Source organism: Sciurus vulgaris (assembly GCF_902686455.1).
Source record: "Sciurus vulgaris genome assembly, chromosome: 7".
In the NCBI taxonomy this organism is placed as follows: domain Eukaryota; kingdom Metazoa; phylum Chordata; class Mammalia; order Rodentia; family Sciuridae; genus Sciurus; species Sciurus vulgaris.
The window spans coordinates 23,367,239-23,388,131 of NC_136467.1; the positions used below are offsets into that span (position 1 = coordinate 23,367,239).

The 20,893-nt window shown below is 37.0% G+C and overlaps 1 protein-coding gene across 6 annotated transcripts in view; it reads right to left on the bottom strand.

The window, feature by feature from the left end:
• Nucleotides 1–20,893, bottom strand: part of ADGRG6 (adhesion G protein-coupled receptor G6) — a 134,970-nt gene that overhangs the window by 56,907 nt on the left and 57,170 nt on the right. For all 6 annotated transcript variants that reach the window (XM_079148990.1, XM_079148991.1, XM_079148993.1 and 3 more), the window contains exons 3-5: nt 13,624–13,965; nt 10,416–11,039; nt 1,428–1,496 (exon numbers count right to left, since the gene is read on the bottom strand). In XM_079148990.1, the coding sequence (XP_079005116.1) occupies nt 1,428–1,496; nt 10,416–11,039; nt 13,624–13,965 (1,035 nt within the window). The remainder of the gene's footprint in view (nt 1–1,427; nt 1,497–10,415; nt 11,040–13,623; nt 13,966–20,893) is intronic.

The window sequence follows — 20,893 nt, forward strand, 5'->3', positions numbered from 1 at the left end:
ACACAGTATATCTTACAAGTACATTTGTATTAAATGTACATTCATATGTACAATAACCATTTGTTACATATCTCTTTTAATTGAAAATTTTTTTAAAACAGAATTAAGAAATGCCTTTCAAAGACTCTTTATAAAGTACTGATTTCCTTGATGCAAAATATCCATTTGTAACTAAAATAATTTTTCACTCCAAAGTAACATAATACTTCAGAACTGGGAGTTAGTTTTGAAGCCTTTGTATTATCAACAATCTGTGTTTATTGTGATGCAAAACACAAACACGTAACAAAAATGCTTTTTGGTCAGGACATGGGGAAAAGCAAAAAAAAAAAAAAAAAAAAAAAAAAAAAGGCTGCCCATCTGTTCCTTTGACCCAAAGAATAAGTAATTATAGATATCTCGGATTAAAATAATAAAACAATTTTTTTAAAAAACTTTCAGATCCTGAACTAAATAAAGTTAATGTTTTCTGGTGTGTTTCATATAACTATTTCAAAGTTATACTGGATTCATGAAAAGAAACTGAACTTATTTTTCATAGAGTTTTGACCAATAATAACATGAGAAATGTCTTAGAAAGGAAAACAAAGATAATAATGAATCCCTCCTCTCCTGCTTGACCTCTCCCACACTGGAACTCAAGAAAAGAGCTCAGGTTTCTACTTTTTGTTCTCACTTCCAACCTGTCAACTTGGTCACATGATTCTCTTTAATAAGAGATCCAGCTTTTATGAAAGGTGTGGCCCTGATTCTTATGTGGCACATAGAACATGCTAGTTCATACAGAAGTATTTAATAGAATAAATGGATGAAAAGGAGCCGGGGTAATTAGAAGGAGCAATGATAAAATTAAAGCAACATATTTATACTACTATTTTAAAACCTACATGATAATTATTTAGCATGCAACTATTTAGTATATAATATATAAATATTGACCATGCTGTAGTCCTTAAACATCATAATAAACATATTAACATTAGGTTAGCATAACCACTTTTATCATAAGATTTAAGTTATATTGCACATCACAAACTGCCTCCCAGCCTTGTCTTAAATTTAACTAAATATTCAAAAAATTTCCCCCTTGTTTTAAAGACACAAATAGTTCTTCAAACTACTGTATAATGATATTTATTCTAGACCTTCGCCATATTCTTTAGAAGAAACGGGAAATGAAATCCACCCTTGTTGAACAGCATATAATCATTCACATTTTTAAAAACTCAGTGCTTCATGGAAATATGTCAACAGTGTGTGAATACATTCTTTCTCCACACTGCATGTACTGTGCACCCACACAACTAAAACACATCCAGAAATTTTTCTGTTTTGTTGGCTTCTGGCCTTCTAAGTAAAATAAAAATAAAAATCAAAGCATGGCCACTACATCATCCAAAATAGCGAGTACAACGTGGACTCCCTACCTTGACAGAGGGTCCCCAGTTCTGCACAGTTGGCTAGTTCTGCAGCTGGGAGCAGGATCAGGTACGAACCTTGATCAACACAGAGGGAATAGACCAATTTGACTTATGATTTACTGATAACATAAAAAAACATGAATCATATGGTTAGTGGAACAGGAACAACCCTAGAGAAGCTCACCAATAATGCTCCAATATAAACGTCTCTTATGTCACTGTACTTTAATTTTCTCAAATATAAATTTAAGGTATTGAAATTGCCCTCACAACCTTGAACCCAACTTTTAAGCCATGCAACATGAAATGAAAAGAACAGCAATGACCCCTTAAAGTTTGTGTAGAAAAAGTTCAGGGCTTTTTTGCATAATTAATTATAAGGCTCTGGTGGAAAGTCATACAAACAAAATAGTATAAATATCAAGGCTAAGTTTCAAAAGTGAACTTGCTGAATATGGGTTACTCACAAAATACATACTTTTGGTTCATAGACACTAGCATGCTGATCCTACGTAAAATCCTAGAATATGCTTCTGTGATTCAGTTGTCTTATTTCTTTTTTGTTTCAAGCTTTTACTGATTCATTCTCAGCAGGAAGTAGATTTAATGCTGATTTTCTAGAAGTAGTGGATTTTCTCTGTTGCAATAAGACTTCCTGTGACACTTGACAGACTTTTACCAGTATGTTGTGGCTAAGGAAGATGGGCTAAACTTATTACAAAGCATACTGCATTTGAATAAAGTCATAAGAAGAAATACAAAAGTATATGATATATGTGCGCCTACCTACCTACAGATTCATACATATGCACATATATACATAATGCTATACATTTACCATTTAAGGGACATTTATATGAAAATGATTTCATTCTAATGTTTGAACATTTTCCCAACTTTCCCATGGGAAAAGGCAGAGCAGATGCATGAGCTCACAAAAGACTTGTAATGAGGTGAACGGTGCGTGTAAGCAGAAGACACCCCAGCAGTTTAATAGCATCTCAGGAGGCACCATTTCCTCATTCTTGATTGCCTCAGGCAGCAGGCCCAGGAAGGGGATAATGGTGTATGAGAAAGGCCCAGCCTTTCACGCAGGTCTATGATGTGATATCAACTGGCGAGAAGCGCTCATCACAGATCTTTATGTGTTCATGCAACACACATGCACTCATCGCCTACAATCGGGGAGGCACAGGGGTCAGGACAATGTCTCGGCAGTGTTGCTGCTCTCAGAAGCAAGAATGGAGCTGGCTGCACAGTTTTGAGTGCCAAGGGAACTGTGGTGGGAGCAGTCTACAGGGGGATGTGACAACAGCTTGGTGAAGACAGAGAATGGGAAGTCCATTACAATGGAGGAGACCTGGGAGACACGTCCAGTAAGAGATCTGGGACTGCCAGACAATTTCTGAGGCATACATCAGGGAGGTACTGAAGAGGGCTGGGAACTCAAGTAACTTGGCATTACTGCAGTAGAGTATTGTAGAGAACCACAGGGACAAGATATACAGGTAATCAGCAGACTGCGGAGGGCTTGTAGACCGAGACCCTGCGTCTTTCCTCCAATGGAGAATCCCACAGCCAGTAGGTGGGTGCTCCAACTTCACTGAATAAATTACTCAACACGTTATGAATGACTGCTAAAATTCTGACCTCTTTCTTAAAGGCAATGGGAAAAAATGAGTAAGAGCTAGAGAAAATTAGATTAATATTTGAAAACAATAATTTTTGAGATTCTATCACTGAAACAAGGAAAACACAAGAAGAAGGAATAATACTAAGAATTCAGGCTTGATGTCATGCATATGGTGAGGAAGGACAGAGAGAAGCCTATACACATTTAGGATTTTTATCAACTAACTGAAGAGTGGAAAAGAAAGAAGAGGGACAGTTTGGCTAGTTTTCAACTTGAGAAACAGGTAAATAACCATCTCATTAAAGGAGACAGGAAATACCAAGACTGCAAACTTAGGTGGACAGGGGTAAAGAGTAAGGGCTATAATGAAACCGAGCTGTGCAACATGGAATTTCTAAGAGGTCTAGCCAGGAAATGCTCTGCAGAAGCTACTGATGGGTCTGGGATCTCCAGTGCCAAAGCTTTGATATGCGAACCAAAGAGAATGAACTATGGATATTCCCATGGTTAAGGATCAGGCATACAGAATGGAGAAGGTAAAAACAGCTCCTGTGGAAGGTGGTCTCACAGAATGTTAAGTGAAGAAAGTTCAGGGGAGGTGCGGCAGGATCCATCAAGTATGCCGGAAGGGTGAGGAATGACGAAGGCCCAAAAGGCCTTCTGTTCTGGAGTTTTGGTAGGAGTTCTACAGAAATTAGTTTTAGTTGCATGGCAATCATTAAATTCAGACTGCTGAGGTTTGAGGAGTGCATGCTGGAAGAGGAGGTTTAGTTGTCTAAGGAAGCCAAGGCAGGGAGGGAAAGTTTTAAAGTCTGAAAGCTGAATCAAGAGTACTCTGGCAAAAAGCATTTGAGGAGGCAGAAGTTGAGGCAGGATGGAGGGAGAATAACTCTATCTTGAATGCTGTCTGCCCTCTTTCCATCACAGTGTATGCCCACTTTTTTCAGGACCTCATTGTCTGATAGGTATTTCTGTGTTTTATTTAGTAAGGAACTTCTGAAAATGAAAAAGCCTTTAAAACTCAGTGACTGAGGAACTCTCAGCCACTAACATGCAGCAGAGGAGACCCTTGGATCCAGTTCCTCTGGTTCTCAAATTACACACAATGCTGGCAGTCAAAGCCTCCTTAGGCCACTTCTGGAACTGATACAATATCTCTGGAAGACAAGGAGAGATAAGGGACAGTGTTGTGGGAAAGAAGTTCTTAGGCTAACTACATTTCCACTACATTCTGTTGGAGAGTTTAGAGGCAGAAAAAAGAAAAGAAAGTCAGCTATGATTTAGAACAAGACATGCAATCATATTCTTGAACATTTTATCAGTTTCGTATGCTACCAAGTATAAATATTAGCGTGTGACAGGCTTTCCTGGGAAATTATAACTTTTGCTTCTCAATATTTTAATTTGGTGTTCTTCCTGGGCAATTTTAGGTTAGCAAATTAACATTGCCTTATAAATACTCAATAAATACTATTTTACAATGATCCAACAAAGCAATAGAAATTTAATAGAAATCAAATTTGAAAACTGCATTAGTGAAAATGGTATAAAAACAATAACAAATTTAACTGGAAGGAAGTTACAGTAATGAATGAGATTTGACAATACAAATATACCAAATTACATAAACAAACACATGAAATATAAAAAAGTATATAGAGTCAGGCACGGTGATGTGTGCTCGTCACCCCAGCTACTCAGGAGCTGAGGCAAGAGGGTCACTTGAGCCAAGGAGTATGAGGCCAACCTGGGTAACATGGTGAGACCCCATTTCAAATAAAAGTAAGCTAACAAACAAAAAACCCCAAAAGTAAGCCCAATCTTTTCATCTCTTCCTAGTTCCATTTCTAGCATATCTGTATAAGATAGCCAATGTCATGATCAATTTTGTCAGGCTGATGGATTTATAAACTGGGAAATTAAAGAAGTGGAGACAATCTTCTCTCCCAGATACTGAGAGATTTATCATCAACAGTGTTTATAATGTGATCTGGGTATGTCCCTGATTTTTGAGGCTAGCCAAAGTATTTAATTTAGAGTCAAGTTTTCTTAAAAAAAAAAAAAATGAGCAGTTGATGAACAGTTATAAAGCTCTCATCTTTTCTTTGTACATATTATTGTTCTTCCCAAATCATGCTATTGAATATATATTTATGCAAGTTGTGGCAAAAATGGACTGATGTGCAGCCAGCGGCTCATCTCACACCCTCCTTCATAACACAAATAATAGTAACTTGAGCAGTAATTTTCGATAAGCACAAAAGAAAAAATAAGACCCTCCCATTTTCTCTTTCTGTTGTTATTAAAATGGATTTGATAAATTTTCAATAAAACATGTTTAAAAGAAAACTATTTCTGGAAATTCCTAATAAATAGTTTGAGTCTCCTCAAAGAGTAAAATTCATTATAAAGTGATTATATCTTACTTTTAATATATTAAATATTAATACTTTTAATATTTTAAAATGATTTAGTAATCGAAAAATGCTAAACTCAATAGTTTGTTAGGGAGAATTAGTTTTATTGCTGTAAGGGATAGAACTGTAGAAAGGGTAGAACTCTAAGAGCTTAAGAAAGGGCAGGACTCTAAGAGCTGATGAAGCCATAGCAACTAGGTGCAAAATTTTGAAGATGAAAACAAAAGTCTTTAAGAATCTAAAAATTTCTAGAGAAGAATAACAACAAAATCAGGTACTTATGATTTGTATCTTATCTCTATATCCACAGTGACTAATAGAGGGAAGTGCTTAAGCTATGCTTGTTAAATAATGTAATTTGTTTGAACTTGTCCTATTCATTGAATTATACTGTACCACTCCTCAGGAAAGAGCAGTAATCAGTAAAATAAATAAAACTGGTAGAGAGAGCACTGTCTGTTCTTTGTGAAAATTGATGGACATCAGCCAGTGTCTAAACCCTGAATTATAACACAGCAAATGCTTGCACCTATAATTAAAGAGTCAGCTAAGAAAATTATCTGTCCTTGAAGGTCATAAAACTGAATGTTTAAAATTTTGTTCTAGGAAAAATAAAGATGCCATAATGTGAAAAAGAATTATTGCTAAATAAATCATTTATTTCTGGAAAGGACAAGATTTAACCATGATTTTAAAAATCAGGAAAAAGTTTCTTAATCCAGGCATAGTTCCCAAATACACTTAGAAAAATATAGGGAAACAAAATGTCCAATTATGAAATTGTTAAAGCTTTTAATAATAACATTGATGTTATGACAAGGATATTTAATATATGGGAAACAAATGATAGGACATTTAAATTTTTTTTTCTTTACTTTTTTTTTATTGTAAACAAATGGGATACATGTTGTTTCTCTGTTTGTACATGGCGTAAAGGCATACCATTTGTGTAATCATAAATTTACATAGAGTAACGTTGTTTGATTCATTCTGTTATTTTTTCCCTTCCCCCACCCCTCCCACCCCTCTTTACCCTATATACAGTACTTCCTTTAAATATTAAATGTAGACCATTGTTTCACTATCTTACATGCATTATAACTTATCTGGCAAAGTGCCATTGGAAAATCTCTCCATTTCCTATTACAAATTGATGCTGGAATAGCTCATACCTAACAGGCCCTGTCAGTCCAGTGGAATGCTAGGAATGAGGTCCTATTTTCTCACTAGTTACTGTACTGATCATTAGTTTGTTAGAAATTAAGATAACCATAAACAGCAGAGCAAAATGTTTTCCAGAAAAAAAGAAAGGTTAAAATGTTAATAGGACACACTTTTTTCTACTTCTTCAAGTTTTGCTTAGCTAACAAAACTAGATATAATCTGCAGTTCAGGTATTTCCTGTCAGTTAATAAGTAACTGGGATTCTTCAACTCCCAGAGCTGATGATTAAGCAACAGGAAATCCCCTTCTCCCATCGTTACTCGGGACACAGGGTCCAGGGCATGAGTGTACCCAATGGGGGTGTCTAGCGTCATCTTGGAATAGCAAAAAGACTGCCATAAAAGTTATAGAGACTAACACTCTGAAGCTTGAGTTAGTCCTTTGATGAAATCATTTTGAAAGATTGTAGATGACTAAGGTACATGGCATGTATACATTCCAGTAATCTTAAGGCTTGAGAAAGGAGTCTTGAAGACAGTGTTTAAGGAAACATGAGGATGCATCATCTCATTACATGTGGATTCTCAAAAAGTTGAAATTATAAAAGCAAAGAGTAGAATGGGGGTTCCCAAGGGCTGGGATGTGCAAGATACAAAACTGTAGTTAAGCAGAAGGAATAAGTTGAAGAGATTATTAGGCAATATGTTGCCTATAGTTAAAAACAACGTAATATACACTTGAAATTGCTAGGATAGTAGGTGTTGAATGTTCTCACCACAGGTAAATGACAAGTATATGAGGTAACAGATTAAGTAGCTTGAATGAATTAGGTAACAGGTCAATTGGCTTGAGTTAGCCATTCCACCAAGTAAAACATATGTATACCACCATGTATACCACATGGTATACCACAAATAACTACAACTTTTTTCTGTCAATTAAAAATATTAAAATTAATTAAAAGCAAAAGAAAATATGAAGAATCCCTGATACAAACTGGAGAACTGGAGTTTTAGCTTGCCAGCCACTCCACTACTTACTTTTTCCATGGTTCTAAGGTTTCCTGCCCTGTATAAGAAAACAGAGTTGCCTAAATTGGGATTTCCAAACTTACATGCCTATCAGAGTCGGAAGGTGATATAAAGACAAAAAAAGGGCGTTGCAGCAGGAAGGATACGGGAGTGCTGAGGGCTAAGGTGACTGGAAGGCCCCTGAAGGAGCAGATGCCACTTAGCTCCCCCTGCATCGTCCCTGTAGAAATTCCAGCCAAGTGCTAGTGTTTTGTTTGCCAGAAGAACACCTAATATTCAGTTTTGTGTGAATCTATTTTTTTAATGTGGCAAATGATTCATTGTTTGAAAGAATTATGTGGAACAAATACAAATAGATGACAATAAAGACTAAGAGATAAAGAGCCTACAAGTGATTGGCTCATCTTGCCTGACCCGGAAGATGTGGCAGGTCTTTTCCAGTGTTTCCCAAAGTGTGAACTTCAGCAAACTGGTCCCTTATGATTCCTTGGACTAGTCCTAGAGTTGGCAAATTTTCTCACCAAAAGCTGAATAGTAAATATTTAAGGTCTGCGGTGTATCCATCACCATCAGTCAACCTAGCCACTGTACCACAATTGCAGCCATAGACAATATATACAAAACAGGCATGGCTGTGGCCCAGTGAACCTTTATTTAAAAAGCAAAAGAACAAAACAGATCAACAAACAACAACAACAAAAAGAAAGACACAAGTGGCCTACCACAGGCCCTTTCAGACTATGAACGCTGGTCTAAGGATTTCTTAGTTTAGGAATCCCTGGAATACTATATCCCTCATATCAAGAATCACTGCAGGAAAGCAACCTTATTACGTTTGTTTCAAACAACTACTATGTTAACACCCTGTAAAGCTAGTGCTTTCCCACAGAATGTACAGAATATGTTACTGGTTCTTGGACTTCATTACTCTTCCTGTGGACGTGAATCAGCTCACCTACTCTAGTACCAAGTCACATTTTTCAAGTCCTACTTATGCTGAACAACCATCTAATTTATACCCGTTAAGACAGCATAGTTTTAAAGTCAATCATTCTGGGTTCAAATCCTGATGTGGCCACTTACTAATTAAGTAACATTGTGGTTATTTAATCTTCTGTATCTCTGATCCCTCTCTTCTGCAAAATGGGGCCAAGAAAACAATTCATATGATGAGATCAATGATATAAAACATGATTAAATGTATATAAAGTGTTTGAAGTGACATCTAGTGTAGGCAATTTAAATATAATGTTGGTATTAACAATTACTAACACACCTTGCCAAAAGAAAATTTTTAGTTGCCCTACTCCTCAAAATATTGCCTCATAAAAAGGCAAATATTGGAATAGTCCATATTGTGACTTTTTAACACTGTCCAAGAATATGATGGAAAGGAGGTCCTAAACTGATATCGGTCTCCAAGAAAGTAGGAAATGCACCCATCCCTTTCCTTGCTCTTCACACCACACCAAACACATACTCTTGACCTTCTCTGTTTCCTCACTGAGTGGAAGACTTCTACAGGAGTCACTGAAGTTTCTCTTGCCAATTTGACTGGAGAAGGATCTTATGAAACACCTTTAGTTCTGACAAAGTTTGTGTCCTTCTGAAACAGGTTTGTGGTTGAACCCCTTGTCAACAGTCCATGAGAAAATATCTTCCAAACGACATCATTTGATAGCCTTCCTACCATCTGCAGGAGTGCTATGGACCACAGAGAGAGATGGGTGACAGGGATTTTCCAGGCCAGAAAGACAGGCAAAGGTCCAGAAAATGGCGAGGTGGCCTAAGGTTCTACTTGGTACAAAATATAATAAAAGATCTGATAAAATTCTCCCCAAAGTTGCATATGAATTACTTTAGAATACTAGACCCCTTCTTCCCTCTTTTACTGAGAGTTATCTCTGTGACTACATATTATCAATACTTTAGATTGTCACATGGCATTTAAAATTTAAAATGAAATGTCTACTTTTTGTGTTTAAATCAGGCCTAAAATAGAAACCTCCAGAATTAACTTGTATACATAGAGAATATTTTACGGAGGTCTATTTTAATATGATTTTTGCTATAGAATTAGTTTTCTAAATATTTTGCATCCAGTTACTTCCAGTAATATCACATTAAATTCTCCTAAAGGGAAACCAGAGAGAAGAATACTTGAAACAACTACAAATGCTCAAATGGAGACAAAATATCAAAGAAAAAATTGGTAATTTCTGATTATCAAGATTTTCCATAAAATGGACAGTTCAGTAGTTAGTACTGGCTATGTAAATACTATTCTCTTAGGTGGTAGCTGTTTATTTGAGTAATGCAATTGGAATTTCATTCCAGGATGATAAAGATCAGCTTATTAGTAGACTGCTTTGGTGAATAAGAACAATAACTTATTTATTAATTTCTTCTGTTTCAAACCCAGTGTTAACATTTCTATTTGAGACACAATAATTATAACTGTTTGGATAGTGATAAAACATGTGACATTTTATGACAGGGAAAACTTAAGAATGGTAAGACCAAAAGCTTTAACTGAGTCAGCATGACTTATAATCAAATGTAATTTCTGATTATCTTTTGATGATGGAGCAGATAATGTTTAAAAAATTTAAAGAGCTCCTTAACCATAATTTTATATGTGTGTGTATGTGTGTGTGTGTGTGTGTGTGTATAATTTCTTACTGACAAACATTTTCATAGAACAATGCTAAAAAACAAAGAATATTAATTCTCTGTGCCACAGGCTTACCACAGCTTAGGTTGCTTTCAGCTTTCAGAGCAAGGGTTGGGATGTTCCAAAAGTCATTTTGCCAGTCAACCACATTCCCTTTCACATTGCAGCTGAGGTTGGAGAGGATCTTCGAATTCATGGTAAAATTCCAAAGCCGAAAGTTATAAATGTCCCCTTTCAGAGAAGCAATTTCATTTTTATTGGATCCCAAAAACAATTTCCCATTCCCAGGAATAACTTTACTGATGGTAGAATCACATGGAACTGTTTCAAAGTTTCTTTTGAAATTGACACCGACAGAGCCTAAAGAATTATTCCAAACAATGCAGAGCTGCTCAAAGCTTTCAGTGAAAATGTCTTCTTTTTCTTTCACAGGTAACGCGCTGTTCAGCAAGCATTTTGAGCCGGAAATATTTAGAAAGTAGCCACCGTAGGCCTTTCCAAAACTGAGTAGTTGTGTGAGGGATGCATCTGAGTAAGAGAAAGCTGTCCAGTCGCTGTCTTCACTGCCGATTTTGGTTGCTTCAAAGCACAGTGTGAAAGCATGGAGCTCTGGAATGGAGACACTCTTTGCAACAGATACCTGGTAAGCATCTACTGTCTGGGGTAAAATGACCTTTTGATTCCTCAAGGATACAGCAACTAGGACAAAACATAGCACCAAAGACAAGACACATCAACTGCAGAACACAGACTAAGGAGATGCAAACCTCTGACCTATCCTCTCCTCCAGCACTTTCTACTCACTAACTTGTATCCAGCCTCTGTCCCCTTGCTCCTCTCCTTCCCTGCCCATCCTCTATCCCAACCCCTTACCACTGGTCTTAAAACCAATGATAACAACAATAAGAAATCCTATCTGTTTTAACTCTAATCATGATTGAATATCACACTTAAACTCAACAGGAGTTATAGCAAGTCAAGATGGCATTTTTTAATCTCTGAATTAAAAATAATAATAAAATATAACTCCCAAATTAAGGAAATAGCTAGTTTTCAGGAAGGCTTTGTTTACACATTAAGATTTTTTAAAAATATGTTATTTTAGCTGAGCATGGTGGCACATGCCTGCAATTCCAGCAGGTCAGGAGACTGACACAGGAGAATGGCGAGTTCAAAGCCAGCCTCAGCAACTTAGTGAGGCCCTAAGTGACTCAGCAAGACCCTGTCTCTAAATAAAATAGAAAATAGGGCTGGGGAATGTGGATCAGTGGTTAAGTGCCCGTAGGTTCAATTCCCAGTTAAAAAAAAAAAAAAAAGAAAGAAAGTTATTTTTCAAATATTTTCTAAACATAACCAATAGTTCCATGTTTCATTAACAAATGTTTTTACTCTTCCTGAACATTCCCAGACCACCCCATTCTTCTCTTCAGATACTCCATATCCTTCTCTTTCTCCCCATTGGCAGGCTATTTTTAGGAACAAATGCAAATAGAATTTTATTGAGAGGAGAGAGTGTAATGCAAAATCCAACAAAAATGGAATTTTAAGGTGTGGACCCTTTAAACCTTGGCATCTGAGCTAATGTTGGAGGAGCAGTAAAGAGTAGATAGACAATGGAGCTTCATATCCTAACTCTTCTAAAGAGTAGCCATGACTTTGGATTACTTTGCTTCTTTCTACCTTAGTCTCCTCATCTGTAAAATGAACAATGGCACCACTGGTTGGATGGTCAATCAAAAACAAATAGGTTAATATCTCAAATCACAGGGTGGTGACCATAGTAATAAATAGGAAGTGCTTATTATTGTTATTTGTATAATAAATATAAAATAAAAATGTAGTAGCCTACTATTTCTGTGATATATATTAAATTATTAAATACTATGAATTTGTCCCTATATTAATAAACTGTATAAAATTGATAAGAGATAAGTATGTTTCCTTAAAAATGCTATTTAAAAACTGTTTTATATGAATGGCTCATATGAACATATTTTAATAAACACCAAGAAGAGCTGTATGATAGGACACCATTTAGTATAAATATTCTAGTAAAAAATCCATAATAGAATTGTAGAGAATTATGAAATTTAGTCTACTTTTAAAATATAAAGCAGTTTATAGGTCTACTTATGCAAAGGAATACTCATACAAAATATGAATCCAGCATTCCATCTGCATCATTAAAAGAAAAAAGGCTGGAAGGAATTAGTCATAGATATCTATCTTATCAATGGCTATGAGTGTTTGGTGGATATACAGGGAATTTTAATTCATGTCTTTTTCATTTTCAAGTGTCCTTTATTTTATATTTTTTAAACATTATTTTGAAAATTTAAATCAGTTGTGTTTTACTTAACCACACTTTTTCCTAGTATCAATCACAAACAGCACATAACTTCTCAACCAAAACATACAATTTATAATGATGAAGGTCAGACATTCTCATGGTTATATCCGTCTGTTCATCCCGCCCTCTCTCTTTCTTTTAAATATATTACATCTATTTAGGAAGCTCATAAGAAGAAAGAAAACAAAAACAAAAAACAAAAACATGTAACTAAATCTTATAGTCTGGAAGCTTGAGTCTCTTTAAGCAAAGACTGGTTTCAGAGATAACAAGATTATTTAAATGTTATGAGTGAAAGAATCTGGGAAATGTATTTAACAATAATGTTTTATTTCTTTCAATTAACCACTTTCAGAGGGCTTTCCTAGGCTAAGTTGTTTGTTAGCATAAGTTATGAATAGCTCTTTTTAAATTTACATGTAAATTTTCTATATTTGTCCCCTTGGGTAGTTCTTTAAAAGGACAACATTTTTTTTTTTTTTTTTTTGGACTGGGGGACCTTTTATATTTTGAGACAGAGACTCACTAAGTTGCTTAAGACCTCAATAATTTGCTGAGGCTGGCCTCGAACTTGCCCCAAATAAAATGATTTCTAAATAGGGATGTTTTAAATTTCCAGGGGAGAGTTGTTAGAATTACAGATTTTAATTATTAGCAATAGAGTATTGACATTGTCTTCCAAGCAGCTTTTATATGCTATGCATATAAAAAACAGAAAAGAATTCAGCTCTACTGTAACCAGATTTTGGATCTGGTAGTCATAGATGGCTAATGAGAATGCTCAAAGAATATTAACAGATTCTTGCCCTTAGGTCCTAATCCTAATCATTCACATTCACATAAAAGAGCATAACTCTGTCTTCTGGTCCTTGTGTTTACTGTAGCACATGTTAACTAAAAGCAGAAGGTTGGCACTGTCTTTGGTTTACATACCTCTGATGTAGCTGGCATTGAAACCTTTCTTCTGGATGCTAAAGTCACTTGAAAAGGACACATGCATCTCATTCGCACTTGAGTTAAATGAGAGTCCTTTGGCTGTTGCTCCACAAAATTTAGTCTGGCTCTCTCCATTATCAAGGGATAATGAGTCATAAATGCAGTTGGGAGCTTCTTCAATGTCAAAGTCATTAAACGTTATCTGAATGATGTAGCCGGTGGGGGCTCGGAGGGTCCACATGCAAGCCTGGCTGTTAGGGTAGTCATTGGGGTAGCACGGAGAAGTAAAGGTCCCTGTAGGGCTGGACAGGACGACCCTGCAGTTGGCACATCCACGCACTGTTGGCCAGACAAAAGAGAGACAGGGAGAAGAGCTGGGATCAGATGCACACAATAAACTAAGCCTGCCACACACTGGGGACAATCAAACAGTAAACATTTAAAAATACAAAAATACAATCGGGAAAATTAAAAGGAATATGAAACCATCTCAAGAAGAAAAAGAAATGCTAAGGGTGCAACAGAAAGGAAAAGAAAAATACAAAAATGTACAGCAATGATTTTTAAACTCTAGGCGTCATGTCCCCTGAGAATCCAAGTCACGGGAATGCTCTTTGGTCGGATGCACAGATCCCACCACAGGCTGCGTGCAATTGCAGGAGCACCTGGGGCCTGGAGAGTCACCAGTGGATTTCACAAAGGTTCACTGACCCAAGTTAAGAAACTCTACCCAGTCATAGAACTGGAAGGGAGGAGGTTATAAACCGTAAAGGTAGAGCTCAATATTCCAAACCATGGAAACAAAGGAAAGGGAAACTTTTAGGAAATGAATGGTTGAAGAGAAAGCTCAAAACACAAAAATTAAACAGGTTATCTTCGGCAGATTGTACTTTTTTTCCTCAAATTCAAATATACTTTACCACCTTGCATGGGTGGGATATTTATAGTACTGAAAGTACTTCCATTTATCCTGTTTGTTTATCGTGGTTGGTAATTACATGTTTAGGTGATCATCTCATTTACTCATTTATTCAGTAAATATTTACTGAATGCCCGCTGTGTGCCAAGCACTATTCTAAATAGTAACAACCAACTAGCAGGAAAGACGCTCCCTATGTAGGCTTACGCTTCAGTCTCGGACCTAAACCATTATTAAACATAATTACAGATGGTGATAAAGGGGGGAGAAAAGAAAAGCAAGGGACCCACAGTGACAAGAATGGGTCGGGATGTTGGGTGGTTATCCAAAGAGGTGACATTTGTGCAGAGATCCAAATGAAGAGATGGCGCATGTCATCATGTCATGAACACACTAGGGGAACGGTATTGTATGGTAAGGGTCCTCAAAATTAGAGCCCCACTATAAATGAGAGTTGGGTCTCTCCCACTGAAGAATAAGTTCCATGACACCAACAGCCACATCTCTGTTGCCTATCACTCTATTCCCAGTGCACAGGTAGTATGGTTTAGACATGAGGTGTCCACCAAAAGCTCATCAATGCAAGAAAATCTCAAGGTGAAATGATTGGGTTATGAGAGATTTAACCGAACAGTAATTAATCCCCTGATAGGGATTAACTGAGTTGTGACTGTTGGCAGGTAGGGTGTGGCTGGAGGAGGTGCGTCAGTGGGGTCATGCCTTTAGGGTATATAATTTGTTCCTGGAGATGGAGCTGTCTCACTCTCTCTGCCTCCTGGTGTGATGTCCTGAGCTGGTTTCCTCCTCGACAGTCTTCCCCCATGATGTTCTGCCTCACCCTGGGCCCTCAGGAACATCTATGGACGAAGACCTCCAAAACTGTGAGGCCCCCATAAACTCTTCCTCCTCAAAAATTGTTCTTTTCAAGTCTTTTGGTCACAGTGATGAAAAAGTTGACTAGAACAACAGGGTGAACTTGCCATGAATATTAATCAAATGAATATATATAAAAGAAGCTTCTGAGATACAGGGGGAAACATTATTATAGCATTTTCACCAACATGAACATTGAGGATCTTAATTATTCATTCATGGCCTGGGTAGCAGCTGGAGCCAGGAACCAAGGTCAGCTGTCTTCACATCCAGAGGTGCTTCTGCATTAATATTCATGCTGTTTATAAATATTTGCATACATGTAGGCAGCAATCTCATCTAAACAACAGTCCGGATAAATAAGTTGCATTTAAACCGACATGAGACCTTTCAAAAGTAAAATACTTTAACCATGTTAACAGAAATGACTTTAAATATATTGTCTTCTTCCTTTTACTAAATTGAGTAAATGACTATGTAGTAGCTTTTCTTGAAAACTGCAGTTATTACGAGTATTACTGATGCTTCTGATATTCTCAAGGACTGAGGTCTGGTAAGTGGCTGAGGTTAGCTTTCCTTTCTTTTCCCTGTGGCCGCTAGTGTTACCTCTGCTTTGCCTTGCCAGCTCTGCTCCCACCCACTCTAATTTGCCCTCTCACTGTTCCTCCTAAGATCTGATATCATATACTGGGCCAAAGACAGAAAAGGGAACACAAATTATGATCACGTGTCTGCAAATGCCTCCCCTTATCTGTCCCTGGAGTACCATGTTCCACACCTTTACCACACTCCCTGGAGCAGCTGAGTTACTTCTATTTGTGAAACTATTTGCTCACTGTCTGTCTTCTCCCAAAAGCTCAATAATTAGGGTATGTACTTGTTACATTCACTACCCTATTCCCAACACCCCACAGTAGCCCTGGCACATGAGAACGCTTCGGTAAAATCTATTAAATTTATAAACAAATAAGATAGTAGCTCAACTGAAGGAAAACATGCCTAAAATCAAGGAATGACTATGTACAGCATATGAAACCAAATAAATGCTAAGCTTGTCAAAAGGCTGAGTAGTCCATAAGATCTGGAACATCTCTTTGGATAGGGCTTGAGGATCTTTCTTCAGATGATTTCATGCATAGCACAGGACTGAGAAGACTTGGCCTCTTGACATATTTAGCATCTCATTATTATACCTTGGACTCAGGAGAGAGAAACAGCCCTAGTCAAGGATTTATATACAGTAAATTTATCCAATAATAGGCACTGAAGATTTAACAAAAAAAACACTTATGGAAAATAAGAAGCAAGCTCTGTATCATCCCAATGTTCAGTTAGGCACCATAAATTTTCCAAGATGAGATGCCATCTCTTACTTCTCAGATCCAAGCAATATTCAGGACTTACTTTATCCTGATATATCCTTTTTGCCTAGTTATTTGTAAAAGCTGAAAAGGGGTATAAGAAAATTAAATTTGGTAACACTGACTATGTAATCCTACACAAGTTCATTTCTCTGGTCCTGCTTCTCTACCTTTACACAGGGGTTAACAACAGTACCCACTTTCTGGGGTTATTGGAAAGATTAATATTAAATAATCCTGGAGGTTGTATGTGGCACATAGTTAGCAGTATTCTAGCACTGGCTTAATCATGAGTCATTAGGACACCAAATCTGTGCATTCATAATTTAAGAGAAGTAAAACATCAGCCCACCTCAGTATAATCTTTTTTCCTTAAGGCACTCACTGGAATAGAATACAGAGAGATAAGACATCCATAATACACATTAAAAAACATTTTGAAGCATTATCCTATATGATTCTCATCTACAGTGGCTAGACAGCATCTAGAGATAGTGTTACTAAATAGCAATTATCTTAAGGAGATGAAATGTCAATTAAATAGCTTATTATCATCATGTTCATTACATTTATGGATCACATCAAAGTAAAGGATTTTCCTATATATTATTTCACTTAATATCACAACCCTGTAATTATTACTACCCCATCTTTTGATGAAATAAATAAGACTAGATTCTATAATTGCTCAAAGTTAGACGTCTGATTGATAGCGCAACCAAGATCCAAAGCAACTCTTCTGAAGCTAAGTCTAGAGTCTTTTAGGGAGGGAAATAACACAATTAAACAAGTGATTCAGAGCAAAGTAGTGAGCTCAAATACGGATTTAGACAACATTTTCCAAGAGTGCATTTCATCAGCCTAACATTAATGTTTTAAATAACTAATTTGGAAACATTTTTAGTAAAGAATGTTAAAAAGTCTGAAATGCAGTGCTTTGGATCTGTTTAGAAAAATCAAACATCATTGTTTTAACTGATTCCTACACTCAAAGACAGTCCATTGATGAATAATCTGTTCTCTCACAGGGCCAAACTGCCGAAAAGGATGGCCACTTAAGTAGCCACTGTGTAAGTCAGGCCTTGGTGAGATCAGGGTTAATGTACCTTCTAGAAGCTACCCAAGTGAAAGTGTCTGCCTCACCATGTTCTCAAAGACAAGAGAGAGTAACAAGTTCTCACCTCTAAGCTATAACTCAAAGTTTTCGGGCAATCTAAACAAACAACAAACCATATGCCGTCCTCTGCCTATGCTTACAAATGTCTAGCCATCATGAACTTTTCACATTTTCACACAAGTTTGTTCTTCAATGAAACTCAAATCTCCCATGGAAACCTTCCAGTCGCACCAATGTCTACTAAATCAAATAACATTGAGATTTAGTGAGCAGTGTTTTACAGAGATTTTAAATCTCAGAGACTTGGATCCTTACTCCACTCTAGTAGACAGGGCTTCTCATAAAGTGCAAATACCATGTTTTTTAAAATAGGAATTTTTCTAAACAGGAATCTCTTGAAAATAGGAATTTCAGATCCCAAAAGATAAATCAAATTAGAGACCTATTTTAGCTGCTTTCAACACTGATCTGTGCCTGGTACTGTATAACTATTTTTTTTTTTTTTCTTTTTCTTTTTTTCCTGTACTGAGTTAAAATGATGAACAAAAGGAATACATTTAAATTGCATCTTTTTCTTTATTTGGATGTGGGTAGGACAGTAGCTAATTAATTTGCTGGAAAAGTTGACTTGTGAAAATTATCTCCAGAAAACTTAGCTTAAGTCATCTTTTCCATTTACATCTATTTGAAATTGTTTTAATTATCCACGTGAATGTATTAAATTCTAATGAATGAAAAACTCATTTGTTGCTTTAAAAAGCTTAAAATATTTAATAACCTTCGTGGTTTCTAAAGTTTACATCTAAGAGCCAGCAACTGAGAATCTAGGATCAGCTCTAATCATTAAAGGGCCTGGAGAGACACATGCCATTTCTCCAGATCAAGTCAAAGATGTAACATCATTGAAATGTAAAATGTAAATATCATCCAAGATGTACACAAAATGTAAATAACATTTTAGACTGACATTACACAAAACTGGATAGCTTCATCAAAGCATGTATTGAAGCTCAAGTGATTTCAGACCACAAAGCAGACTTTTCAAGATGGCAAAGAATCTGGAGGCAATCTGGCTGTGACATCTGTGGTTCTGTTAATGTGACAGACTTGGCAGGCTTCCCCGACGCCCTCACCACTCCTCCCCAAACTCTGCATTCAGAGATAGCCATTTCCACACTGGGAGGGGGACTCTTCAGTCATTCCAATTTCCTACAGGAACTTCCAGCAGCCATGCAAGGGGGTCAGTTCACTCCCACACTCCTCCTAAAACACTGGTTTCCCCATAGTTAACCAGAGAATTGTTTCATTTCCTTCTGTGATGGTTCAACCTCAGAATGTTCTTTGGAAGCACTGTGAATAGGAAACTACCGCAATGACTTAAGCATGAGTTCAAAAGGGCACCGTTTCACTTAGATTAGTTTGATTAGGTTTGACGTGGCTAGAAAACTAACATGAGGTAGAAATGAAAGTTTTTTAATGAGGCTCCATTCAGCTTGACAATTTTCCTTGACTCTCCAGAGATATTCACAAGGACCAACCCTGAAACACACCTGTGTCTTGTGTAATACTAATGTTTAAATGTTGAGCCTTCTCTTTCCATAATCACCTTGGCAAGAGAACCACTATAAATCCCTTTAGAGTCACCCTGTCATGTCATGCTGTATTTTCCTTGAGAGAGGATTAGACACACAAGAACGTGCACACCCACACACACTCATACATATTTTCATGGAAAACTATTGTCTCCTAAGCAGTGGTTGAGTGTTCTCATCCCTTAAAAAAAAAAAAAAAAAAAAATCTAAAGGCAATAATTTGGAACAACTTCAACTGCATGGTCTATCACTCAATCTATTTCCTGGTTCATATATTCATTTAAGTCCTGCCCTACAAATCCCCAACTCTGGATTAATCCAGCTTTGGATCTTCTTATTCTAATTCATAGGCTTCTGAGCATCCCTGAAGAGAATTCACAAAATCATGCCTCCTATTTATACCAAAGAAGCTTCCACTTTTATCTCACCCTCTGCAACATTTGATGCCTCTGACCACATCCTGCTTCTGGACAGTCTCTTCACCCACATTCCTACATTGTCCTGTTCTTTTTTGAGCATTTCCTCTTCTCTGCTAGCCCTTATAATCCCTGGTATTTGAAGCATGGTCCTCAGAACAGCAGCATCAGCATTACCTGAGAGGTTGTTAGACACATTATCACCCAGACCTCCTGAACAAAATCTGCAGCTGAAGATTTCCAAGTGTTTTCAAGAAGTGCTCCCTTAAATACCAACATGCCACAGAAGCTATGCACAATTTCCATGCATATAACTCCCCCCAAAAGGATCTGTCCCCTCTCACAGAACTTTCTCATATTTGTACTACTTAACCCAAAGGTGGACCCCTGACCTGAAGGGAATCAAATAATGAGCTTTCCTAATTAGTTAACTTCATCTTTCTGAGAATTTGGAGATAACAATGCAGATAACTTCTTCAGAGAATGGTAAAGTATCATCGTTCTCTGCCTTGGTCACTTGCAAACAAAGGAAGCTACTAGCCTGACAAAGAGAAGAGAAGAGAGAAAATGTAGAGAACAGAAACATGAGAGCATACAAGAGCTCTGAGAAATAGAGTTTTGTTCCAGACATTCCATGTCCTGCTACCAAGGGAAAAAGCAGCTCCTTGTAGCTACTCCACAGATGCTGTGAAGAACTCTTGTTATACCTACTGCCACACTCCTTGGCTTGGTCAGTCTTAGTGGATTTGTGTTCCTTGCAATCAAGTGCACTTTAAGCCAACATCCCAAGGAGCTCTCCTCTCTCCTCAGCTCTTCTCTTTCTCTCTCCCTTTACTCAGTCAATATAAGTGATCCCATCTGAACAAAGGCCTTCCTTGTATCCAAATGCTGATGGTCTACATGTGTTACATTTGCTTGCAAATGTTGGCTAGATGCCTTCACTCAGATATCCCACTTATCCATCAATCCAAGGATATCCCACAGACCAT